The following is a 24,272-nucleotide window of genomic DNA, read 5'->3' as shown; positions in this document are numbered from 1 at the left end:
CTGCTGAGCGGCACAGGCATGCAGGCTGTCCCCGCCTGCCCCGGTGGGGCTGGGGTCCCCGGATGCCTCTCTCTGCCGGACCTGGGCCGATGCCTTTTGACCTCTGCCTGCTTGGCTCTAGGCTGCAAAACACCATCTGTCTCTTTGTTGTGGTCACTCCCTGCTCCCACTCGGGAACTGGCCTTCGGGAACTGGATGGGGTGTCCAGCCGACGGCTTCTGACCGTCTGCTCACTGTCGGGGGCAAGAGGAGGGGGCTGTGGCCCTGGGGTCTTGGAGACGACGCAGGGACTCTGGTACAGACACTTGTGGATGGACAGAAAGCGGACCCCAAACCCTGAGATGGGTCTGGGCAGCACCGGTCTTGCAGACCCCCGGGGAGTGTGGGGGCCGCTTCCCCCCCACACCCCCTCCACATGCGCATGTGGGACACATCGCCTCCCATGTGCCAGGAGGTGCCAGGGAGCCCCACATATGCGCAAACCCCCTCCCCGCCCCCCCGGGCACAGGTAAAGCGGCTCCGGAACCCATATGTGCTTCACCTCCCAGCCCCGCAGGAATATAAAGTGATAATAAGGGGATCCCAGGAATCAGAGCTCTCTTGCTCTGGCCACACGGCTGCCGCGCTGGGGCCCCGGCCCCACGGCAGCCACAGCGGAGGACGAAGCCTCAGTGAGGTCCCTTTGCCGACACATGCCGGCCGGTGCCGTGGGGCCGGTGGACGCCAAGAGGGACAGTGACAGGTGCAGGGGCTTCTCATCAGGGGTACAAGCGTTAAGCTGGGGTGTGTCGGGAAGGAGGGGCCCCTGCAGGCGTGTGGAGGCCCTGGGAGACAGGTGGAAAAAGCAGGGGATGTCTGGGCCACGTGGGGCCAGGCCTCAGCTCCTGTGGATGGAGGCAGGGACATGGTCGGGGAGGTGAGAGCCAAGCCGTGAAGCAGCGTGAGACGAGAGGAAATGGCAGGAGGGCTGGGGTCCAGAGATGGAGACGTTAATGGAAGGAGGGCTGGGGTCCGGAGATGGAGACGTTAGGGTTGGGGGGACGGTCCCAGCCCAGACGGGGGTGGTAACAGGGCGGCTGGAGCAGCGTGGAGTGGACACCCCTGCAGGAACGGCCAGGAGCTGTGGGTTATGCTGCACTCAGGAGGGTCAAGGCTGGTGCGGGCCTCCGCTGCCAGGACTGGCCCCAGGCAGTGACAGGGAGCAGGTGGCATCCAGGCTGTGGGGGAGGGACTGAGGACCAGGAGAGCAAAGGCAGAGGAGACCTGGCCTCAAGGCCCAGACGACATGAGGCCGGGGCCAGAGGTCACAGCCCCAGCACTGGACCCACCGCCAGGAAGCCTGGGGGGCATTAGGTGGGGGTGGTGGTGCTGGGGAAGGCGAGGCCCAAGGGTCTCTAAAGCCTGTGGAAAGGGTCCATGACGTGGGGATAGGCCCGTGGTTGGGGGAAAGAAAGAGCCCCAGTGCAGGGTCATCCTCGGGGACAGCAGGTTGGGAGCCACAGCTGAGTCAGCACACAGGCCTGCTCCCAGCAGGGGCTGAAGGTAACAGAAGGGCCCTAACTCTCTGAGCTCCGGGACGCAGAGCCCTCCTGCCGGGAGCCCCCACGGTCATCCCGACCCCTCCTCCGGAGACGGGCGTGGACACCCTCACTGGGCTCCTCACTGGCAAACTTCCCTTCTCGGTGAAAGGCCACAAGACACTGTGTGCCCTTCCCCAGTGGCCGCCCGGGTCTGGGTATCAACCTTCAAAGTTAGCACGTGGCAGGGAACAAAGTCACCCCAGCTGGCACCTGAGCCCTTGGGCCGTGAGTCCGTCCTATTTTTCTTTTGTTTTCTTTCTAGGATAGGAACTGGCATCCTTCAATGACTTGTGGCTCAAGGATCAAAGGTCAGCTGCCTACAAGGGAGCCGGCTCAGCTAGCACGTTCTGCTCCTTCCGTGTCCCTGTATGTCCAGGCACTACTAAGCCGAACATCAGACTCGGAACATGTGTTTAAACCTTAGGCAGATGTTATCACTCGCCATCACCGGGACAAAACGCACAACAACAACAACAACAAAACCCAACACAGGCAAACGCAACTGGGAATATTCTCGTGTGCACCTGCTAGAGCTTGTCTAGGGCTTTCCTGCTTTGTCAGGTGGGACACTTTCACGTTTGTCAGCAATTGCTGAATTGTTCCCCTAAGTAGCTACACAGATTGAACTCTCTCCCCCAGGCCAAGGGTCTGGAGGCCCTGGGTGGTTCCAGGTAGATCCCCGGTCACTGGGCAGAGAATAAATTTGTACAAATTCTCACAATTATATTTTAAAAGCCTTCAAAGTGTGTGTACATTTGGCCTGGAAATCCTGGTCTGGGAAATGGGTTCTCAGGAAACAGCGGACACGTGCCCACGGATTTACATGGGAGGATGTGTGCTCCTTCCGGACATGCGTCGAGGCCCGCGAGCACCACCGTGGCCCCCGCCATCTCTGTGCCACCTCTTTGTAGCCAGACCGTCCCCACCCCAACGTGGCAATCACTGACGCCCTTTGCCCCTTCCAGAACGTCCCAGAAATGGAATGATGCCAGATCTTTGCATCTGGCTTTTCCCACTTAGTGTAATCGGAGACTCAGTCATGTTGTTTGGGAATCAGTGGTTTGTTCTTGGTCTCTGACTAGCACACGTACGCACGTACGTTTGTCACATCTGCTGGTGTGCGTTGTGTGGCTTCCGGTCTGGGGCTGTTTCAAATCAGCCGTACGCACCTTCCTGTACAGATCTACGCATGGATGCATGAGTCACTGCTCCTGGGTGAAGACCCAGAGTGGGCTGCTGGCTGGCAGGTGAGCGTGCTCACATCCTTGTTCTTCAAGCTTTTTCATGCATTTAAAAATCTACAGTTTTCTTTCTTTCCAATCATTTACCTATTATTTCTTTTTCTTGCTTCATTGCACTGGCCAGGACTTCTAGCGCAAGACTGCCAGGCTTTGTTCCCGATCTCGGGGGGGAGGGTTCCATCTTTCATTACCGCGTATGTCATCGGCTGCAGGTGTTCTCGATCACGCGAAGGAAATTCCCTTCCATTTCCATATTGTTGAAAGTTTTTGTTTTAACCGTTAATGGATATTGAATTTTTTCAAATGCTCTTTCTACATCTATTGAGATGATCATGTGACTTTTCTTCTTCGGTGCGTTAATATTATAAATTATACTGATTGATTTTCAAATGTTGAACCCGGATTGCTTTCCTGGGAAAACTCATCCTGGTCATGATGTGGTATCCTTTTTATACGTTGCAGTTGATTTGCTAATATTTGTTGAGGAGTTTTGCATCTATGTTCATGAGGTGTTGGTCTGTATTTTCTCTTTTCTTGCAACGTCTTTGTCTGGTTTGGCACCAGGATAATACTGGTCTCACAGAGTGAGTTGGGAAGCACTCTGTCTTCTTCTATTTTCTGGAAGATAGTGTGCAGAACAGTTATTATTTCAATTTCCTTACATTTTTGGGTAGAATTCACCAGTGAAACCACTAAGACTGGAGTCTTCTTTTTCAAAGATTTTAAACTGTGAATTGAATTAAAAAAATTTTTTTTTTACATGTATTCATTTTTGAGAGACAGAGAGAGAGCACGAGCGAGGGAGGGGCAGAGAGAGAGGAAGACACAGGATCCGAAGCAGGCTCATCTCCGAGCTGTCTGACGCGGGGCTTGAACCCACGAACCGTGAGATCACGACCTGAGCCCAAGTCAGATGCTCAACTGACTGAGCCACCCAGGTGCCCCTATCCACTTCTTCTTGAGTGAGTTTTGGTGATTGAACATGTTTTTTTTTTTTTTTTTTTTTTCCCAACGTTTTTTATTTATTTTGGGACAGAGAGAGACAGAGCATGAACGGGGGAGGGTCAGAGAGAGAGGGAGACACAGAATCGGAAACAGGCTCCAGGCTCCGAGCCATCAGCCCAGAGCCTGACGCGGGGCTCGAACTCACGGACCGCGAGATCGTGACCTGGCTGAAGTCGGACGCTTAACCGACTGCGCCACCCAGGCGCCCCTGAACATGTTTTTAATTTTAATTGTTTTACAAAACGAACACATGTGTATAATTAAAAAAAAAAACTCGGTAAATACTAAAAGGCTTATTGGAAAAAAAGAGTACTCTCACCCCAACTCTTATCTCCCGGAGGCAATAATTTTCTATTTTACTCGGTTTTTCTGACAGTTATTTCCGTATTTTTATTTCATAATATGTGTATCTGGCTCCTTACAGGCATACTAACTTCATGCATTTGTGCTGACTTTGTGTTCAGGATCTGGTTCCCTTACCTCCCCCACCTCACCACCCCCGCCACACCCATGACCCTTTTCCTTCAAAAATAGTTTTGTCACATTCTGGGGTAAAATCGGTAATTATTAAGATAATGTAAATCTTGTTCACTGCTGGCCCCAGGTAGTGGTGTACAATTACGGCTTTTTCCCTCATAAAGTGTTTTCCTTTTCTTAAAGTTTTATGGCCTCATTCTAAAATTGCTTAGCTTGCTATTTTGAAGCACGGTGTATTTTTTCCAAATGCCCAAACACATCAAGTTGTTAACGGGTTCTGTTTGCTCTCCGAGCCCCGCCTGCCCTGCGGGGACCCCGGCCCTCTTGCTGAACGCTGTGTCTGGAGTTTCTCCGCCGCCGATGGGAGCTGCTTAAACGCTGTGCCCCCCACCCCCACTGTTTGGTTTATCCCATTACTCTGTTGAGGTGTAGCCTTCACTTTTCATGAGAAACGGTCGTGGGGGGTAACTTTTTGAGCCTCTGTACATCTGGGAAGCCTTCGTTCTACCCCCGGCCTGGATTGCTATGACAGTCTGATGTCGCACGACGGGTAGAACTTAATCCCATGCAGGATTTTGAAGGTGCTCCCCGTTATGTCCGAGCTTTCCATGTAGCTCCAGAAGTTTAACATTTACTCGGAAAAGCACATAAACCGTGTCAGTGCAGTTCCAAACGGAGCCCAGACGGGAGGCAGAGGCCCCGGCCGCTCGCGGTCCAAGGCCACCGCGACCTTCACCCTGCACCTGCAGCCCGGTCCTCTCCCTCTCTCCACGAGGCAAACAGAGGCTGTGGGGCCCTCGGCACACGGAGTTCGGGCGAGGCCATGCCGCACAGCCGTCCATCCCTGCCCTGTTCTCGTTTCAGAGCACCGAGCAGCGAGCTCTGCGGGCTCCACCACACTCTGTGCCGTAACTCGCGTGGGTTCAACCGGAGAGTAAGGGCGTGGGGCGGGGGCCAGGGGGGCGGGTTTCTCTCTGTAAGCCACACAGCAGGGGCACCTCGGGGCTCCGGGCCCGAAGGCCCATCACCCCGGCGTGAGGGGTCTGAACGCAGTGAGGGTCTCAGCAGAGACCCTGAGGCCTGCAGACTTTCCCTGTGTTTACCTGGCGTGTAATTAAACTCTTAAATGGTCACGTGCCTTTGCCGCCTGTGTATTTTCTGGACACCGATGCCCATCTCGCTGTTCATGGGCCCGGTGTAGGCGGCAAAGCAGTCCAGGAAAGCTGGTGTCCTCAGCTGCAGGGCTGGGTCAAGAGTCCACCTCCGTCCCCACGCCGGACACCGTGAAGGACACACCCTATAAAAAGGACATACCCTTATCGACTTATCTACTCATTCGTGAATGACTCTGTGTGCAGATTTTATCTTCAGCCTCCCATAAGTGCCTAAAAGAAAATATTTATTAACTCATTTCATTGTGAATTTATAATAATTTGACTTTGAACTGAATTGGGATTTATTCTTTCCGATTATCTATGGAAAAAGGTTCTTGTAGTGCAACTAGAAAAGTGGGAGAATATTAAATCTACTTCAGAGAACAGATTGTTTAAAAATAGCGAACATTTACATAGAGATAATGAATGTATTCATTTCAAATTATCTCCACTGAGGCAGGGTGTCAATTCACGTTCCTGCTATCGCTCCGTTGACTAGTTTCGTGCCGTCTTTCGAAAAGAAATGGTTCCAGCTTCACTGTAAAGTGTTCCACACTCTGCCCGCCCCTACTTGGAACTGGCCTGGTCTTCCAAGGGGCCCCGGTCTGGCGTCTGTTGGTTTCTCCTGTGAGCAGCATCCTGGACTAAATGCCACGAAGGGTCTCTACACAAACGAGGAAGGGCCCACGGTTTGGTGCCCTGAGCAGGGACGGACACTGTGCGGTGCCACAGCCTCGAACACACGTGTACCGAGGAGTGTCGTTCGTTCAGCGCATAATTCGCAGCCACTGTCCTTCGTGTGGGGCCTTAGCTTCCCAGACACGCAGCACCAGTGACCCAGGCGCACTGCGTGGGTTCGGTGGCGAGCACACTTAGGTGTCTCCGGTGGCCTTCCCTTGTGGGAGTCCCTCCCACCGGACGCGAGGGTCGCGCGGAGCTCGCAAACGCTGGGTGCGGCCGATGACCTCCTTGCGTCTCTGCCGGTAGGAAATGTGCTTCTCTGTTTTTTTTGAAAGAAACTAGACTATTTTTAATTATTTATTGATTTCAATTCTTGTTTTAATAACTTTTAAAGTTTATTTGTTAATTTTGAGAAAGCTAGAGAGAGAACCAGCAGGGAAGGGGCAGAGGAGGGGGACAGAGGATCCAAAGCAGGCCCTGCGCTGACAGCAGAGAGCCTGACTCAGGGCTTGAACTCATGAACCGTGAGACCACCACCTGAGCGGAAACCAAGACTCAGCCCTTAACCCACCGAGCCACCCAGGCGCCCCGGGGGAGTGATTTTCTCATTCGAGAACGTGATGTGCCTGCCTCTCCTCATTCAGCCATTTTGTGTCACACAGTAGAGTTACTGTTTTTTCTGTTATAAATATCCAACCTTTCTCGCTAAGATTGTTCCTGGGCATTTCGTGTGTTTTTTATTAGTGACCAGGATAGTTTTTGCATTAAATTTTCTATTACTGATAATATATTGAAAAGCGGCTGACATTCACATGTTTATTTGGAAGCCAGCTACGTTGACAAATTCATTTACTTATAACAGCTTCTCAGCTAGTCCTCTTGGGTTTCATTTGATGTGCAAATAACGCAGCAAATTAGCTCTCAGTACAGAACACGGACAAAAGCCTTCCACCTGGTGATGCAGTCACTCAGCTGTGCGGCCTGAAGGGGCGAACGGTGTGTGTGCGAAATAGGGCTCGACATAGGTGTCTGCCACGGGTCCGCTGATGTTCGCGCTCGTGTCCTCGTCTCCCGCAGCTCCTGGACGTCACGGCCGATGGCAGTGTGTTCACAGATCTAGATCCGTCTTCTTTGTCACTTAGAATTTCATGTGTGAAAGGAACATTTACGCTTACTTTACCATTCATGTTTTATACTTCCTCAGTAAAGAACTTGCTTATGCCAACTGTACTAATCGCTTATTAGAAATAAACGCGTCTGTGGTCTGTCTTCTGTCACCTGCTGACCAGATGCGGTGTGTGCACGGAATCGCCACCCCTCAGCCTGGTGCCGGGAGGAGCACTCAGGTCAGAGGCAAGGTTCTGGGGAGCCAGGCGACCACAGGGAGCTTGCAAAGCCGCACCGGACGACGGGGCAGCGGGAGGTGGGCACTCAGAGCCGGGGCCTCGCCCCAAGTGCGTGCCCCGCCCTCAGATGCGGCTCTGCCCCGTCCAGCAGCCTCCCCCTGCAGGTGTGACCTCGGGTGCCCTTGGGGCGCTGGGACCTCTGAGCGCATTCTGAGGCTGTGTCTGTGCCCGCCTGTGCCAAGGCCACATGGTTTCGTCCGCTGGGGGCACAGGCTGTGTCTTTCCTTGGGCTAAATCCCTCCTTCTGGATTCCCAGGGTGTCTCCTGGGCCAGGGCAGCGGCACCCTCACCTCACAGCCGTCACTCACATCTTTCCCGTGAGGACCCGCCGTGCGTCTCTTCACTGGGGGCTCCTGGGCGTGAGGGAGGCACAGCCAGACACATTTCAGGAGGGTCCCAGTGCCTACTGTCAGTAAAACAGGTGCAGAGGATGATGGGGGCAGCGCGGGAAGGCTTATACAGAGGTGGCCTTGGAGGGGACGGCCGCAGGAGCCCCACAGAGAGGCCACCTCGGGCGTGGAGCGGAGGACAGAGGGGCCCACGAGGGCCAGCAGGGGAGGACGCCACAGGCAGCGTGAGGCCCCCGGGGACCCCGAAGGTGGCGGAGGCTGGAGGCCATCCTCCCCGACCCCAGCGGCGGATGCGGGGCCACTGGGAAAACAGCCGCTGTGCACACAGAGCAAGAAGCAAAGCCACAAGCCAGCGAAGCAGAAGAAAAGAAACCCTCAAAGTGTGAGTGCTAAGGAAACATGCGGCAGGGCGTTGGCCTCCGGCTGGTCGAGTGCGCGTCCCACCGGGAGCCGGCTTTCTTTAAGACGCAGGCGAACTGTTCCGGGGACACGGCCCAGCGTTCGGGGACACGACCCGTGAGGTGCTCACGTGACCGCACGGGGCCCTTTGGGGCAGAAGTGGGGCCTGCAGCGTGACGGATGAGAATACCCAGGAAACAGCCAGCAGACGGTGCAAGGTCTGTGAGCGAGAGCATTCATCCCAATGTGGCCTCACGTCCGCAAAGAACTAGAACCAAAAGCGGTGAGGAGGGATACTCAAGAGGTACAGAACGACACGACTGTTCCACGCTGCACTGTCGGCGGACTGCGTGCTGCTTTGCGACGGCATAAAGAGGCTCTGAGAGGCAGGGCAGGAAGGTGCGTGAGGCTCTGGACCTTTCTACAGGCAGCAAGTGGCATGCTGAGCCAGGAAGGCACTTGTGAGGAGCTGCAAATTCCCCAGGCTGGTGGCAGGGGTGGGGGGCGGGCAGAGGGACAGGCCGCCCGGGGACCCCTAGGGCTGCAGCGACAGCGCAGGAGGCAGGTGGGAGGCACCCGACGCACCTGTCCCGGGACAGGACCCCGGGCTCGGCGGCTGTGTTCCCCCAGCTCCGCGGCACCCTGAGCCCACAAAACCGCTCTCGGGGAGGAGCCCGGCTCTGTCTCGAGACGGACATTTCCGGGCCAACTCAGAAAACATCCACCCCTGTGAGCCCCGCCTGGAAACGCAGCTCCGACAGAGCCCGGGCAGCACGGGACCCCGACTGCTCCCCCCAGAGGGCCCAAGAGCCCCCAGTTTACAAATTTCACAAATGTGTTTCCTGCCGGTGTCCCAACTCCAAACCTTTAGCAAACTACATGTGTTGATAAATTAGTATTTTTGGTACAATAAACAGCAGAAGCTCCTCATTTGGGAATGGCCATTTTGCCGAATTAGAATAATGTATTATTATTAAAAATATCCCTTCATGGGGCGCCTGGGTGGCTCAATCGTTTGTGTCTGACTCTTGGTTGCGGCTTAGGTCATGATCTCAAGGTTTGTGAGTTTGAGTCCTGCTTGGGATTTTCTCTCTCCTTCTCTCTCTGCCCCTCCCCTGCCCATCCCCTCTCTCTCCCAAAAATAAATAAACGTTAAAAAAATTTTTAAAAACCCCAACCCTGATGTCATACTTAATATTTCAGGCTTAGGTGGAGCCTAAAATCATCTGAATTCTCAGGTTTGTTCTCCTGGGTGGTGACGCCTGATGAATTTAGGTCCCTTAAAAATGCAGCTTCCAAGTCAAAATAGTTCAATCCTATGAGGGAAACGCTGGGAGGCAATGAGATTATACACACTTGGAGAGATCTTTCTATTTCCACTTATTTCCGATAAGCATTTAATATTCTCATAGCCGCCGGCAGCAGCAGGGAAAGAAGGGACAGAAAGACTCCTTCACTGTGCAGTAACAGTAAAGCCCACCTTCTCCCTCTTGGGCTGTGGGCAGTGGGGGAGGGGGTCTTGTCTGCCGGCCGGTGGGAGTCCTGCTCGAACCCGGGCTGCAGGCAGTCCTGGGGCTCCCGAAGGGGCCAGGAGGGAGGGTGCGGACCTGGCCAGGTGCTCTGAACCCCACTGAGCACCCGGAGGGGAGGCAGAGGTGAGAGCGCTGGCCACATCTGGGTCACATCCTAGGCGTGACAGAGCACCTGCTGATGTCCATGCAAGATCGGGCGTCTGGTTTGCTGATGTCTTTGGGTTGGCTTTCTCTGCTGCTCCACAGACCATTCACAGAAGCCAGCTCTGGGAGAAGAAGGCTCTCCTGGGCACTGCCCACCCCCCCCCCCACCCCCCCCCGCCCACCGTGGCCATATGCTGCACACAGTTTAGTACCCTCGTTCGCGGAAAGGCAAAGAGAGTGGCCACATACTCAATTCTGTGTGCAAAGCACCATCCAAAGTAATTTACATGAATTATTCAGTTTAATCTCACTAGCTCTGAAGTGTCTGCATCTACAAGATGAGGTGGCCGCGGCTCTGGAAGGAGGCAGCGGTGTTGCAAGGTCTTGCAGCTGTCGGGCAGGAAGTGGGAAGGGCCCTGCTCTGTGTGTAGAGCCTGAGAACTGAGCAGGCACCCAGTGTTGCCTCTGACGGTGACAGGGAAGGAGAGCCTTGGACAGGTTCTGGCAAAAAGAGCCTGGGAGCTTGTCTCCAGTTCTGCACCAAAGGGCTTCATCCTACCAATTAAAAGCTGAACAGATGGAAAGAGCGGCGGCTCGTTTGGAATCCGGGAGAAGGGAGAATGTGGCCCCAGGACCGGAGAGACAGCAGACAGGCGGAGGCAGACGCTCCAAACCGCCGCGGGAGCCAGCGCCGGGCAGGAGAACCCAAACTGTGATCGCCGGACGGCTGGACGCTCAGCGTGGGCAAGTGTGCGAGGCTCCAGCCACGGGGTGGCCCCACCACGTGCTCAGACCTGCCTCCAGGAGCTTGACCACGTTCTCACGGACGATACGCGGATGGCAAGTAAGCGCAGGAAAGCACGTTTCACGTCGACGTCATCAGGGAAATGCAGATTAAAACGACGACCAGATGCCACATGCACCTGTCAGAATGACCAAAATGCAAAATACCGACACCGAATCCTGGAGAGGACGCGCAACACCAGAAACTTATCCAGCGTAGTGGGAATGCAAAATGGTGCGGCCGCTTTGGAGGACAGTTTGCTGGTTTTTGTAAAGCTGAGTGTTCTCTTAGGTTCGATCGCACAATCGCACTCATCAGCTATCCAGATGAATTGAAAACCTGTATCTGTGCAAAAGCCTGCACACAATAAACACAGCAGCTTTATTCATAATCTGTCTATTCCTAACTGCCAAAACTTGGAAGCAACCACGGTATCCTTCAGTAGATGATGGACAAATTGTGGTCCATCCAGACAATGGAATACTATCAGCGATAAAAGGAGACACGTTAACAAGCCACGAGAAGCCACGGGAGACCCTTAAATGCCTACTGCTGCGTGGAAAAAGCCAGTCTGAAAGGCGACATCCTGTGTGACTCCAAGTATAGGACACTCTGGGAAAGACAGAACTGTGGAGACAGGAAGACCAGTGGCTGTGGGGGGCGGTGGGGGGGAGGGACAAACACGCCGAGCACAGTTTGTAGGGCAGTGAGACCGCTCTGCGTGATGCCATAACCGTGAACACGTGACCTTCTACTTTGGTCCCAACCCGCAGAATATACACCAAGAGTGACCCCTAATGTCCACCGCGGACTTTGGTTGATAATGACGCATCAGTGTCGCTTCATCAACAGGGACAAATGCACCACTCTGGGGGGATGCTGGTGATGTTGGAGGCCGTGCGTGTCAGGGCAGGGGTCTAGCGGAAATCTCTGTGCCTTCCTCTCAATTTTTCTCTGAACCTGAAACTGCTCTAAAAATGGTTTTGAAAAAAAAGAGGGGCGCCTGGGTGGCTCAGTCGATTAAGTGCCCAACTCCTGATTTCCACCCAAGTCATGATCTCACCGTCGTGGGGCCAAACCCTGCATCCGGCTCCACTCAGGAGAGAGAGCCCGCTTGAGATTCTCTCTCCTCTCCCTTCTGCCCCTCCCCTGCTCATGCTCTCAACAACAACAACAACAACAACAACAACAACAAGAATCTTGAAGCCTCTATTCTAGGCCTTTGAGTGCAAGGCTTTTTTTTTTTTAATGTGTATTTATTTTTGAGAGAGGCCGAGCGTGAATGGGGGAGGAGCAGAGAGAGAGGGAGACACAGAATCCGAAGCTGCTCCAGGCTCTGAGCTGTCAGCAGAGCCCGACGCGGGGCTCAGACTCACAAATGGTGACACATGACCTGAGCCGAAGTCAGACGCTCAACGGACTGAGCCACCCAGGTGCCCGGAGTCTTTTTTCCAGACTGAAGCACAAATCCCGCATTTTTCCTGCCAGATGTGTCAGAGGCGGAGCAAAGTCCTCACATTTATCTCCAGGCACTCCTGGCTGTTTCCAGCCTGTAAGGCTCTCGCCAAAGGGTCTCCTGCGAAAGCAGACAATGGTCTCTCCAAAGCAGCGCGGACGATGGCCTGCGGCCTTGGACCGGAGTTGTGGGCAGGCTGGTGGGGCCGCTGGCGCCCAAGACAGCAGCCCCGGAGGAACGATCACCTAATTTTATCGAGAGGAAGGTGAACCAGGGCCCACACCAGGCATGTCTGTCCCCCAGAACAGGCGTGGTTCGCTGCACAAAATTTGCCACTGGAGTTCGCGGATCATCGGATCAGATCTTTGCAAACGGGAAAATAAACCAACCAAACTCATTCTCTGTTTCTGGGGGGTCCTGGAAGCCTCTTCTCCTGGCAGTGGTCCTGTGGCTTCCTTGGCCACCAGGGGCAGGCACTCCCTATGCTGTTCTCCACCGTCCGTATCCCTCAGCCGTGGGGAATCCCGCGACCGTCTGACGGGCCCGGCTGTGGTGGCACAGGCTGCTGACCCGTCTGTCTTTCCTTCCTCCCGTCAGCAAAGAGCAAGCTGAGTGTCACCTGGGCCTGTGGCCGCCCGGTCAGGACAGCGATCCCAGCCCCTCCACGTGTGTGCACCAATGGCACGTAGGACACAGGCCGCTCCCTGTGCGGCTACATTTCCTTGTGGAAGCCACCTGTCCCCTGCTGGGGGGGCCGGAGCCTCTCTGGACGAGGGGGGCATTGCACGCTGAGCACTCACAGCTGCCCGTGGCCCCCACTCACCGCCCCTGGATACGGAAGGGAGACGCCCGTCGTCTGGCCCTCTGGCAGCGGCCCCGGCCAGCATAGCCCTCTCGTGCTGGACAGAAAACTCTGGTGAGAGCTCGAGAGGAAAGCCCGGTCCCTGCGCTGTGCTCAGAGCCCGGGGTTCCTCCGCCTACTGGCTTTGTCCGTTAGCAGCGTAACAACCACAGGGCGGGGGCCGGGTAGCAGACATTTGTTCCTCAGGGTTCTGGAGGCTGGATGTCCAAGATCAGGGCGCCTGCAGATTCAGTGAGGGTCTGCCTCCTGGTTTGTAGACGGTGTCTTCTCACTGTGTCCTCTTGTGGCAGGAGAGGGGAGGGGGGCTCTGGGCCTCTTTTTTAAGGACACTAATGGGGGCTTAATCGCCCCCGTGACCTAATCGCCTCTCAAGGCCTGACCCCCTAAAACCATCCCCTTGGGGTTGGGTTTTAGTATGTGAGTTTGGCGAGACAACCGCAGTTCCTGTCCTTCCCACAGGCAAGACTCCTCCATTCTTTTTTTTTTTTAATATATTTTTAACATTTATTTAGTTTTGAGGGAGAGAGAGAGTGTGAGTGGGGGAGGGGCAGAGAGAGAGGGAGACACAGAATCCAAACAGGCTCCAGGCTCGGAGCTGTCAGCACAGAGCCCTACACGGGGCTCGAACCCACGAACCGTGAGATCATGACCCGAGCCGAAGTCAGTTGCTTAACCGACGGAGCCACCCAGGCGCGCCAAGACTCATTCGTTCTATCCAACAGCCCCACAGTCTCACGTCTTTGCAACATCAGCTCCAAAGTCCAAAGCCAAAGCCTAGCTGACCCTTGTCTAAGGCAGGCGATACTCCAGATGTGATCCATCAGGGCAAAGTGCCCCACCCCCACCCTCCCCCCCCCCCCGCCCCCCCGGCTGTGAACTGTGAACTGGACCAGGTGTGTGCTCCCAAAATGCAAGAGTCGGCCGGGGACAGGACAGACATTTCTGTCCAACAGGATGAAAGAAGGAGGAGAGACAGGTCCCCTTTCGTTGGCTCTGATTCTGTTTCTCTGGAAAACCCTAACAAAGCTCACAAACAGCGAGGCTCTTACTCAGAGCACCTGGCAAAGCCCCGTGTGTGTGTCACGGCCACATGCAGTGGGAGCTTGGCCACCCGCTTTTCGATGCTGTTGCCAAAATGTTCCCGGTGAATTCAGGCTGCAATCACAGTCATGAAATCTGTAACTAATACGCGGGTCTTGTTTTGATCACGCGGGCTGTAAGGACAAAACCTGACTTAGCCCAAGACCAGCACCACCTCAGAGCGAGTGACGGCTTTGACACGCACCGCCTCCCCGAGCGCCTTCCCCGAAGACACCCTGTTCTCCGACAGTCTGCTGTGCGTGGCCCGTGCCCACGGCCAGCCGCGGGGTGGGCGCTCAGCACCGTCTCCCAGCAACACCCCAGCTGCCGCCGCACAAAAGGAACCCAGGAGCCATTTGCCGGAATTAAACTTCCCGTGGCCCGTCCTCCAAACAGTTCTGAGGCCTCCGCTCCGAGCACGGAGTCGCCAGAACCGAGGTCTCCCTGGCCAAGTCTGGCCACAGCCCACACTCAGCACGGCCTTGGCCTCTCCCGGCCACTGGAGTGAGCTGGGCCTCGGTGACCTTGCTCACTCCTGATGGAGGGTCGACACAGTAATTCAAGCGCGTGCTCACGGGCGCCCCCAAGTGGGTGTGCGGGCACCACAGCAGAGGGGACGAGGGAGACAGGAGAGCCTCCACCCTGCAGGTGCAGACCACAGATGCCACGGGGACTTGCCGAGCCTTCTAGGGAGAGGGAGCTTGGAGACGGCCCTCAGACTGGGGCCTGGGGTCTCCTTGTAAACAGCGGCGACAGCACCCCTCCGGCTCTGTCCCCCCCTCACCCCACGCTCCCTGTGAGCTCCTGGCATCAGAACGTGGACTCATCTGCCGAGTGGAGACCCTCCCACGTGGTCACAAAGGACACCTCTGGATTCTCACTACTGTGCTGTGTGTTCTGGGAACCGTGGGAAAGAGAGGGTATGCACTGGGCATGTTCTGGTTTAGTGAGTATTTTTTGGCGATCAGAGAATTCAGCGTAACTTTCTTTGGCCACGGATGTTTATGTTACCGATGTCGGTCTCTGCGCGCAAGGTGGAACCACCGGGCAGATTGCCCCAAGACCTGGCCACGAGTTTTGAATTCAGGATGCCACCAAGCCTTTCGTCCTGGGACTCCACAGCTGCCCGTGGACCAGGTGCTGGGGAGTGAGCCCCGCTGTCGGTGGGAGCCACGGGAGGGGGAGCCAGCTCTGAGCTGCAGACCTTCTGGGGCCCGGCAGGGTAGGTCCTGCAGGTGGGGGCCAAGAAGCCGGCAGCCGTGGCCCTGGGGGCTGCTATTTGGCCGGGGGGATGCGGGGTGCAGTGGGGAAGGGGCGGGGTGTGCTCGGAGAGGCCCCCGAAACGAGCAAGCGTGCCTCAAAGAGCTGTCGGTGACACATGGCGACCGGCCCACGGGTGAGTTAGGGTTGGGGTGTGCTCCACAGCGCTCTAGGCGGCTGACTTCCTGTTACAGACACACGTGCCCGACGGTAAGGTCTTCTTCGCTCAGTACAGGTTCACCCTCGCCTCCCCCCTGCAGACTCTGCAGGGTGCAGGTCTGACGCCACAGGCCCAGCTACCACTTTTCGTGGTTTTCAGGCCCAGACGCCCTCCCAGGAGGGGGCTTGGTTACTGGAGGAGGAGCTCTCGCCCATCTGCTCAGCGGAGATTGTGAACACAGCACAAGCAGCCTGAGGACAGCAGCAGCTCACAGCAGTGTTTACCGTCCCCGGGGCACAGTCCTGGATTAGGGGCCCGATGTCATCCAGGGTCCTCACGAGACGGAGGCCTGAGGAAGGAGAACACGAAGGGGGCAGAGGCCACCGACCAGGAGCACACCTGCCCTGCAAGCTGCAGGGGGAGGCCGGGGCCGTCCCGGAGCCCCCGGGGGCTGGCTCGGCCCACCCCAGCGGTCTGAGCCCAGCGGGCTGGGGGCCAGGACTGGGGGGAGCCACGTGGGCGTTGCCACCAGGCAGTCTGTGGCACTTTGTTTCAGGCCACAGGGAGCACACGCGGTGACCCGCGATGGAGTCAGAGTCAGATACGAGGTGCTCTCCGTGAGCAGCACCTGCTAACTGGGCCTGACCTGGGCCTGACCACGCACACTGTCGCCCTCAGAAGGGCAGGGTTTGGCGGCTTGGGCTGAGCCCCGAGGGTGACTCCAGCCATAGGAGGGGCCCTAGGGTCCCCTGGCTGCACGCCTCGCCCTGGGGTCATGCGGGGCCAGCGCTGTGGCCTGGCCCAGTCCCCGCCTGCTGCTCGGCCTGACCTGGGGTCCTCTGGGCACCGGGGTGCTGGTGCTTCTATGCCAGCATCTGGATGGTCACGGACCACCGAGTTGGGGGAGTAGTTCTGTGCCCCCCTGGCCCTCCTCATCTTAGAGGGAAGGAGCAGGAGGCAGGGATGAGCTGGGAGGGGGCTGTGCGTCTTCTCCGGCCTTTTGGGAGCAGCCCTGAGGGGCTGCCTGCTGGGGAAGTCCCTCTAAGCTCACGAAGGCCCCCAGAACTCACTGTCACCGCGGTGGGAGAGCTGAGTGGGGGAGGGACGCTTCCCGGCCCCGGTCCTTGGTGTGTTAGGAAGTGGGGCCCGTGACTCTGGGCAGAAGAGCCTGGCTTCTGTGTTGCCCCAGGCCCCACCCACCCAATGGCAGCAGCTAGTTCCAGAACATCGTGTGCCCCAGGGTGAGTGAAGGGACTCCAGAAGGGACCGGAGAGCAGGAGACCGGGACCTCTGCTGAGCCAGGGCAGCTGTGGCACCAGGTGACCCCGGCCATCGTGCAGCTCCAGTCTCCAGGTGCTTGGCTTTCCCCAGCGTGTGGGGAGGCACCTCTACGCCCTCAGCCTCACGCCAAGCTGACGAGCACCCCCAGCACGGGGGTGGACGCGGGGACGGGTGGACAGACAACCGGGGCAAAGGGCGAGCCCTGGCCAAGGCCCCGGGGTCTCTGCTACGGTCTCCCACCCACACAGGCGAGCAGATGTGTGTGCCTGCGTAAAATATGCGAAGCGTAACATTTACCACCTCAGGCCTTTTAAGTGCAGGGCTCAGGGGCGTCAAGTACAGGCACAGGTTCGGCCAGCTGCCCGCCCCCCGCCCCCGCCCCCTCCGGGCCGCAGAGCCCCGCCCCTCCCCCCGCAGCTGGGTCACTCGGCTGGCCTCAGAGCCCCAGCCTGCCTCAGGGAAGGGGTTTCTGTGTGGCAGTGAGCGATCCCGTGATGTCCACAGGAGGATCCCGTGTGGGGCCGAGACAGACGTGGACGGAGACGGCCTCCCCGGACCTGAGGGCTGGGACCCCCGGCAAGGGCACTCGCTCAGTCACAGAGGCATTTTAGGGACCAGCCCTGGGAACCACACAGCTGTTCTGCAAGCCCTTTAATCCCGGGGAACGATGTTTTCTCTCCTCCGTGCTTCTCTGGGCCAACACGTGAAAACGACCGCTGATGCTGGCACTGCCGGAGAGGAGACAGCTGACGGGGAGCACTTGCACTCACCTCTGCTTCTCCAGGTCACGCCCTGCTCCCCCAGCGCGGTTTTCCAGAAGACACTGGGTGCCCGTGGTCAGATCGTCCACTCGAATGTGGCTCAGGAGAAGCAGTTCTGTGGCCCACGCACATCAGAGCCGGTGGCCCACGGGCCTGCCCACCCGGCCTCGGAGGGCTCACTGGGAGCTTCAGAACAATGCTTCCACTTTAGAAAGAAGTCTCTTAGCCGCTTGTTTAGAACCAGAGATCACACATGGAATATTTTAGCCCTGTAACTTTCAAGTTAAATTCTACTGGAAAAGACCAACAAAAAAATAATCAAAGGCTCCCAAGTTTCTCTCTTCCTCTCCGCCCTCCACCCCGTCTGCCTTGTGCCTGCAAAGAGTCGGTGGTGCAGCCACGGCAGAAAACAGTCTGGAGGCTCCCCGAAAAAGTACACGTAGAATGACCGTATGATCCGGCGGTTGTACTCCTGGGCGTCTACCCAAAATGACCGAGAGCAAGGACTCGGGCAGATGTTTTTACGTGAACGTCCACGGCAGTATAATGCGCCGTGGCCCAAAGGTGGAACCAACCCACGTGTCCACTGATAGACGAGCAAATAAGCAGAAGTGGTAGACGCGTACCACTGAAACGTTATTCAGCCTTAAAAAGGAAGAAAGCGTAGACACCTGCTACGACACGGAATAACCTTAAGGACAATACGCTCAGTGAGATGTCAGTCCCCAAAACATAAATGCCGTCGGATTCCGCTTATGTGAGGCTCTCAGGGGAGTCGCAGTCATAGAGACATGGCAGATGGAGGGTTCCAGGAGCTGGGGGAGGGCGCCCGGTGGGGAGCTCATGTTTAAGTGGACAGAGCTGCGGTTTGGAAAGGAGAAAAAGTCCTGGATATGGGTGGTGGTGACAACCACACAATGTGAATGCATTTAAGACGACCGGGCAGCATACTTTAAAATGGTTAAGACATTGATACGTTTTGTGTATATTTCATCACACCTAGAAAGGTGACGAGTGACAGCACCTGCTGTTTATTCGGCACCTGCCACGTGCAGCGGGCCAGATGCTCCATCGGCGTCCCTCACGAGGCAACGGGGAGCGCACAGACATACGTCACCACGTGCTCACCGACACTGGATTATTACCCCGCAGTCCGATAACTGATTTGGTAAAACAGGACCTGGGCGGTATGAAGTGACGTTTCAGGAAATGGGGAGGGGGGCTGGCGACTATGAACAGTGGGTAACACGGAGGCCAGTGGATGCTCTGAGAGGGCCAGCTCGACTCCTGGGATGATGTCACGAACTGAGGCACCTCCAACTTCTCTTGTGTCCTGACTCTCACGTAAATGGCTCCCCTCCTATGTGCTGTATGGCGTTACTGCCATTTAGAAAAACCTAAGCACAACCGGGAGCCACGGCTCAGGCATCGGACGCCCAAACAGCCACGGGAGCCAAACCAATTTCCCGACAGTTACATTTACACGTGATCTGTGGTCAGGGTCGCCCTGCTCTCGGTCCAGCCGGCTAATGCCTAATGTTTCAGCTCTCCACCGTGTCTCTCGGTAAGGAGCTGACCCCACCAGATGTGTTCCAGGCACGACCTCCTGACCTCTGAAGGGCTCTAAGCTTTGACAGTGAGCTCTCTGCCCAAGAAAGGGGTTCATTCAGTCAGAGCCTCTGTGCCGCCCCTGGAGGGCGGGGCAGGGGGACTGCTGAGGGGTCATCCCCACCCCCCAGGAGGAAAGGCGGCGCTGGGCTCTGTGCTGCAAACACTGTGGTGTCCTCTCGCCTTCCATCCCTCTCGCCCCAGACAGCACACTCCAGGCTTTCCCCGAACGTTCCCTGAACCTTCCACGGTGCACTCAGTGCACAAACGCTGGTGAGCGTGGTGACATCCTAACCCGGAAGCAACATTTCTGGCCACACGAGCTGGGTGCTGACATGGTCACAGACCAAAGAGGGGCGGGAAGTCTACCATCTGCTGGGAGACAGCCCCGGCACCTCAACAGACCGGCCCCGGGTCTGCCTCAGCAGACGCCCGTCCCTGGCTCCCGTGACCCGCAAGAATGTGGCGGTCACGTCCCCTTGCTTCGAGATGACGGGACTTGAGATCAGAGCACACAACTCCCTAGACCTTCAGGACACTGAACGTTTTAGCTCCAAGTTGTCCAGGCTTTGAAGGCCCGACTGTTGGAGAGGTTCAGGGAAGGCCTGCTGACCAGAGAGAGGCCTCTCACTGGGTTCTCGAAACTGTCTAGTCAGTCAGGGCACGGCAGCCGGTCCGATGTGGGGGCCTCCTGGAGAAGGGGTGCCCTTAACCGGAGCAGGGGGGCGTCTGGCACCTGCAGGCGCCAACCACCCAGCGGGGGAGGGGTGTCACGGACCATGGCTCGGCTGGCTCTCCCTCGGCCCGGCTGCCTCCAGCCCCCTCCCCCACCCCGGCTGGCCCCAACCTCCCCCGCCGCCACCACCGCCACCGGGTCGTCCCCGCCCGCGCTCACCCGCTCCTCCTCCGCGCGGATGTCCGGCATGGTGCTCAGGCACAGGCCGACGGCCGTGGCGGCGACGAAGGCGACGGACACGCAGGCGAAGAGCTTGCCGGCCGGCCCCGGGCGCGGGTCGTCCAGCAGGTCCCGAAGGCGGCGGCCCGGGCTCCCCGGCGGCCCCGCGCGCGCCTGGGCCGCCTCCTCCTCGCGGCGGCGCAGGCGGCGCAGGCAGCAGCGCTCCAGGCGCGCCTCGTCGATGCCCCAGTAGGCCAGCTCGTCGCGGAAGGCCAGCGCGCACGGGCCGCGCAGCAGCCGCAGCTTCCCGGCGCGCAGCAGCGCCACGATGGCGCGGAAGGCGCACGGGCTGCGGTCGAAGAAGAACTCGTCGCGGCCCGCGTCGTAGTCGTCGCACACGCGCAGCAGCTCGTCGCGGCCGCGGCAGGCCCGCAGGCGCTCGAGGCGCGCGAGGGGACAGCGCGCCAGCGCCGCCCAGGCCAGGCGCACCCTGCAGCCGCCCACGTTGATGGTGACGACGCGCCGGCCGCCCGCGGGCTCGGGGCGCAGCGCCATGGCCCCGGGAGCCCGGCCGCGCTCACGACGCAGCGCCTGCGAAGGAAAGGAGGCGTCAGGCGGCGCCGGGCGGGGGGGGGGGGGGACCCCGCCAGGGAAGGGGCCCCGCTGCCCCCACGTCCGTCCGCGGGGGGGCCCGCGGAGCAGACCCGCTGCGTCTCCCGGTGACCGGCACCAAGGGCGGCCGCCCCGGAGGTGCCCCGCCCCCAGGGGATCCAGGCCGGGGCTCGCCCGATCCTCAAACGAGGTCGAGGGAGGAGGACCACCTGTGGAACAAGGCGTAGGTGGACTCTGGGAAGCCAAGCTGGGTGCTGGATGTGACAGAGGGTGACCAGAACTGAATCTTGTGGGTACCCGTGCCTGCATTCCGGAGACCATGAACACCTGGGGGTAGTAGCCTCCCGGCACCAAGGACATGGCTCCTTGGAGTCACAGTTTGGGGTAGGGACAGCCCGGCACCCCCAACTGCAAGGTGAGCTCTGTGTGAGAAACGGTGGGGGGGGGGGGTGCTCTGGAGGGCACCGGCGAGGTCCGGGGCAGCCAGGAGCGCTTCCCAGAGGCGGCTGACTGGGCAGCAAGTTGGGGGAAATGTGGAAGAAGTTGTGCTGGAAGAGACAGACCCGGGTGACTTAAAATCCAGTGTTTGGGTGGTGGACACTGGGTGCCACGATTTCCCGAGCTGCTTCCTCAAATCGGAGACCCCGAGGGGCGCCAACTCACACCAACTCCAGGGCTCACAGACTGAACTTCTTAATGAGGCAACAGGACATCTGAACACACGCACTTGAAACTGCGGGGACTCAGCGGCGGCAGCACCGTGCCCGGGAGGCCTCTTGGGGGTGGCCCGTGGCCCTCCTGGGAGACTCTGTCCAGTCTCTGGAGCCACAGAGGCCGGCTGGTTGCAGTTCCGGGACAGGCTCCGGAGGTGCCGCGCCCTCCTGTGAGCTAAGGCAGAGGTGTGCCTTTGTGTGGATCAAGAGCCCCAGGGGGCGAAGCCCACACGCCCTCTCCTGGGGCTGCTGATGTCGCAGGTGGGACGACAGTTTCTGCCCGGAATACAAGTCCGGCTTCACCACGAGGGCCAGGATGACCCGGCTTCTATAACACACGTGCTGAAAGCCTGCTTGGGCTGCACGTGGCCTTGATCCCTCCCCCTTTCCAGGCTCCCTGCGGTCAGTCACACGCGAAATTTGTGGAACAGGAGGGAGGATTCCTTTTGTGGCTAAATCAAATGTGTGCTCCGAATTCTCTTAGGCAAATGGATAATCAGTAAGAGGGCTAGAACCTGGAACTCCTGTAAACAGTTTTCTTCCCCCGAATATACACTTAGAAACATAACTACAGGGCTCCTGGGTGGCTCAGTCGGTTAAGTGTCCGGCTCTTGATTTTGGCTCAGCTGATGACCTCACAGTGGAGAGACCTAGCCTCGAGGTGGGTTCCAGCTGGGTGTGGAGCCTCCTTGGGCTTCTCTCTCTCTCCCTCTGCCCCTCCCCCAATTTGTGCACGTGCTCCCTCTCTCTCTCGTCTTCAAAAAAAGGAAAAAAAGCAATACAATCATAAATCATATGTGAGTCCGAAAGTGTTTTAAGTCAACTTCCTGTTGACCTAAGAGGCTGCACAGTCACTTCCAAGCAGCCTGCACACACGCCCTGTTCCCAATGTGCAGCGTGTGATGAGGAGGTCTGAGCACTCTGTTGTCAAGGGTGTGGGCTTGTCAGACACACCCACCTCTGGTAAGTGGGTTCAGCCATTAGGACAGCTGAGGGCGTGAACTAACCGGGCCTCTGTTGGGCTACGTCCTCGGGGAAGAGAAAAACTGGAAAACACGCAGCTGTCAGTAGAGGAAGATCATGAGAGTTCTCTGCCTGGCTCCAGGTGAAAAACGGCAGCGCGGACCTAAAAGCCCACCTGCCGGGAACGCAAACCGGTGCAGCCGCTCTGGAAAACTGTGTGGAGGGTCCTTAAAAAGTTAAAAATAAAGCTACCCTCTGACCCAGCAATTGCACTACTATTTATCCAAGAGATAAAAAAAGGCTCGGTCGAAGGGGCACACGCAGTGCTATCGGCAGTAGCCGAAGTAGGGAAGGAGCCCAAATGTCCATCGACCGACGAATGGATAAAGGAGGTGTGGTAAATATATATATAATGGAATATCACTCGGAAATCAAAAGGAATGACATCTTGCCATTTGCAACAACGCGGATGGAACTGGAGGGTATTATGCTAAGCAAAATAAGTCAGTCAGAGAAAGACAAATATCATGTGTTTTCACTCATATGTGGAATTTAAGAAATAGAACAGATGAACCTGGGGAAGGGAAGGAAAATAAGATAAAAACAGAGAGGGAGGCAAACCATAGGAGACTCTTAAATACAGAGAACAGACCGAGGGTTGACAGAGGGAGGTGGCAGGGCGATGGGCTAGATGGGTGACGGGCGTTAAGGAGGGCACGTGTTGGGACGAGCACTGGGTGTTGTATGTGAGTGCTGAATTACTAACTCCTATTCCTGACACCATTATGTTAACGAACTTGGATGTAAACTAAAAAAAAAAGTCCACCTGCACAATGGTTTTGAGGTTGGAATTTTGGTTTGTGAAACTCAAAGCCAGGAAATGACCCCTCACGGTGGGCAGTCTCAGGAAGTCACCCCCCTGCAGCCTGTGTTAGAGCCACACACTGGTCTAGAGCAGTCGCTCACAGCCTGCCCCAGGGGGCATGTGGCAAGGCCTGAAGACATTTTTCATTGTTGTGACCGAGTGTGACCGACAACGGTAGGCAGGGACCATGGGTGCCGCTAAGCCCTCCAGTGCACGGGACACCACCAGAACCAAGAGCCGGAAACCAGCCCCAGTGTCAACAGAGCCACTGGTCTAGAGGGACAAACTCTCACCTTCAGTCTCAGGGATTCCCACAGATGAAGCCCCAGCTAAGATGAATTTACAAAACAAAATTATAAAACACCCAGGGCAATAACCCACATGAGCCACACGAAGAAGAAAATTGGGCTCCTGGGAACTTTAGATAACACAATTTTAAAAGATATATAAAGGTGTGAAAGAAGGAATTAAAACACCAGAGAAAAAGGACATCTTCAAAGAGACCAGGAGGACCTGAACAAGAAACCGGGTCTCCCTGGGCCCCACATCCCCTGGCTTCAGGCCCCTTGGCCCCCAAGTCTCCCTGAGCTGCACATTCCCCTGAACCCATGTTCCTCTCCCTCCACAATCTCCCTAGACCCACATCCTCTGGTCCCATGTCCCCTGGCTCCAGTCTCCCTGGGTCCCATGTCTTCCTGGTCAAGTCCCCCTGGGCCCCACGTCCCCCTGGACCCATGTCCTTTAGCCCCCAAATCTCCTTGGGCCACACGTCCTCCTAGCTCCCCATCCCCCTGGGCCTGTGGGCACACTGGGTGAACCCCCAGCTGCAGCACCCGTGTCTCTTTGCCTGGGCTTCTCTGGCTACCAGGCCTGCCCTGCCTGCCCCGCACAGACCAGGGATACTTGAGACTCAGTGTCCCCAGGGACAACGCTCACCAGGACTGAGAAGCCGGGGTGAGAGACCTCTGGAGCCCTCTGGTCCTGGGAGGGGCCTCTCAGGCTG

At 57.3% G+C, this 24,272-nt stretch overlaps 1 protein-coding gene across 2 annotated transcripts in view; it reads right to left on the bottom strand.

Moving 5' to 3' along the window:
• The window catches only part of KCNG2 (potassium voltage-gated channel modifier subfamily G member 2), a 72,848-nt gene that overhangs the window by 7,135 nt on the left and 41,441 nt on the right, over positions 1–24,272 (bottom strand). For both annotated transcript variants that reach the window (XM_078435092.2, XM_060611821.3), the window contains exon 3: positions 20,117–20,707. In XM_078435092.2, coding sequence (XP_078291218.2) covers positions 20,117–20,671 — 555 coding nt within the window. In that variant the 5' untranslated portion in view covers positions 20,672–20,707. The remainder of the gene's footprint in view (positions 1–20,116; positions 20,708–24,272) is intronic.

This window comes from Panthera onca, chromosome D3 (assembly GCF_046562875.1).
Source record: "Panthera onca isolate mPanOnc1 chromosome D3, mPanOnc1 haplotype 2, whole genome shotgun sequence".
NCBI lineage: Eukaryota > Metazoa > Chordata > Mammalia > Carnivora > Felidae > Panthera > Panthera onca.
Note: the sequence above shows the minus strand (reverse complement) of the source record. Positions and strands in the feature narration are given on the sequence as shown.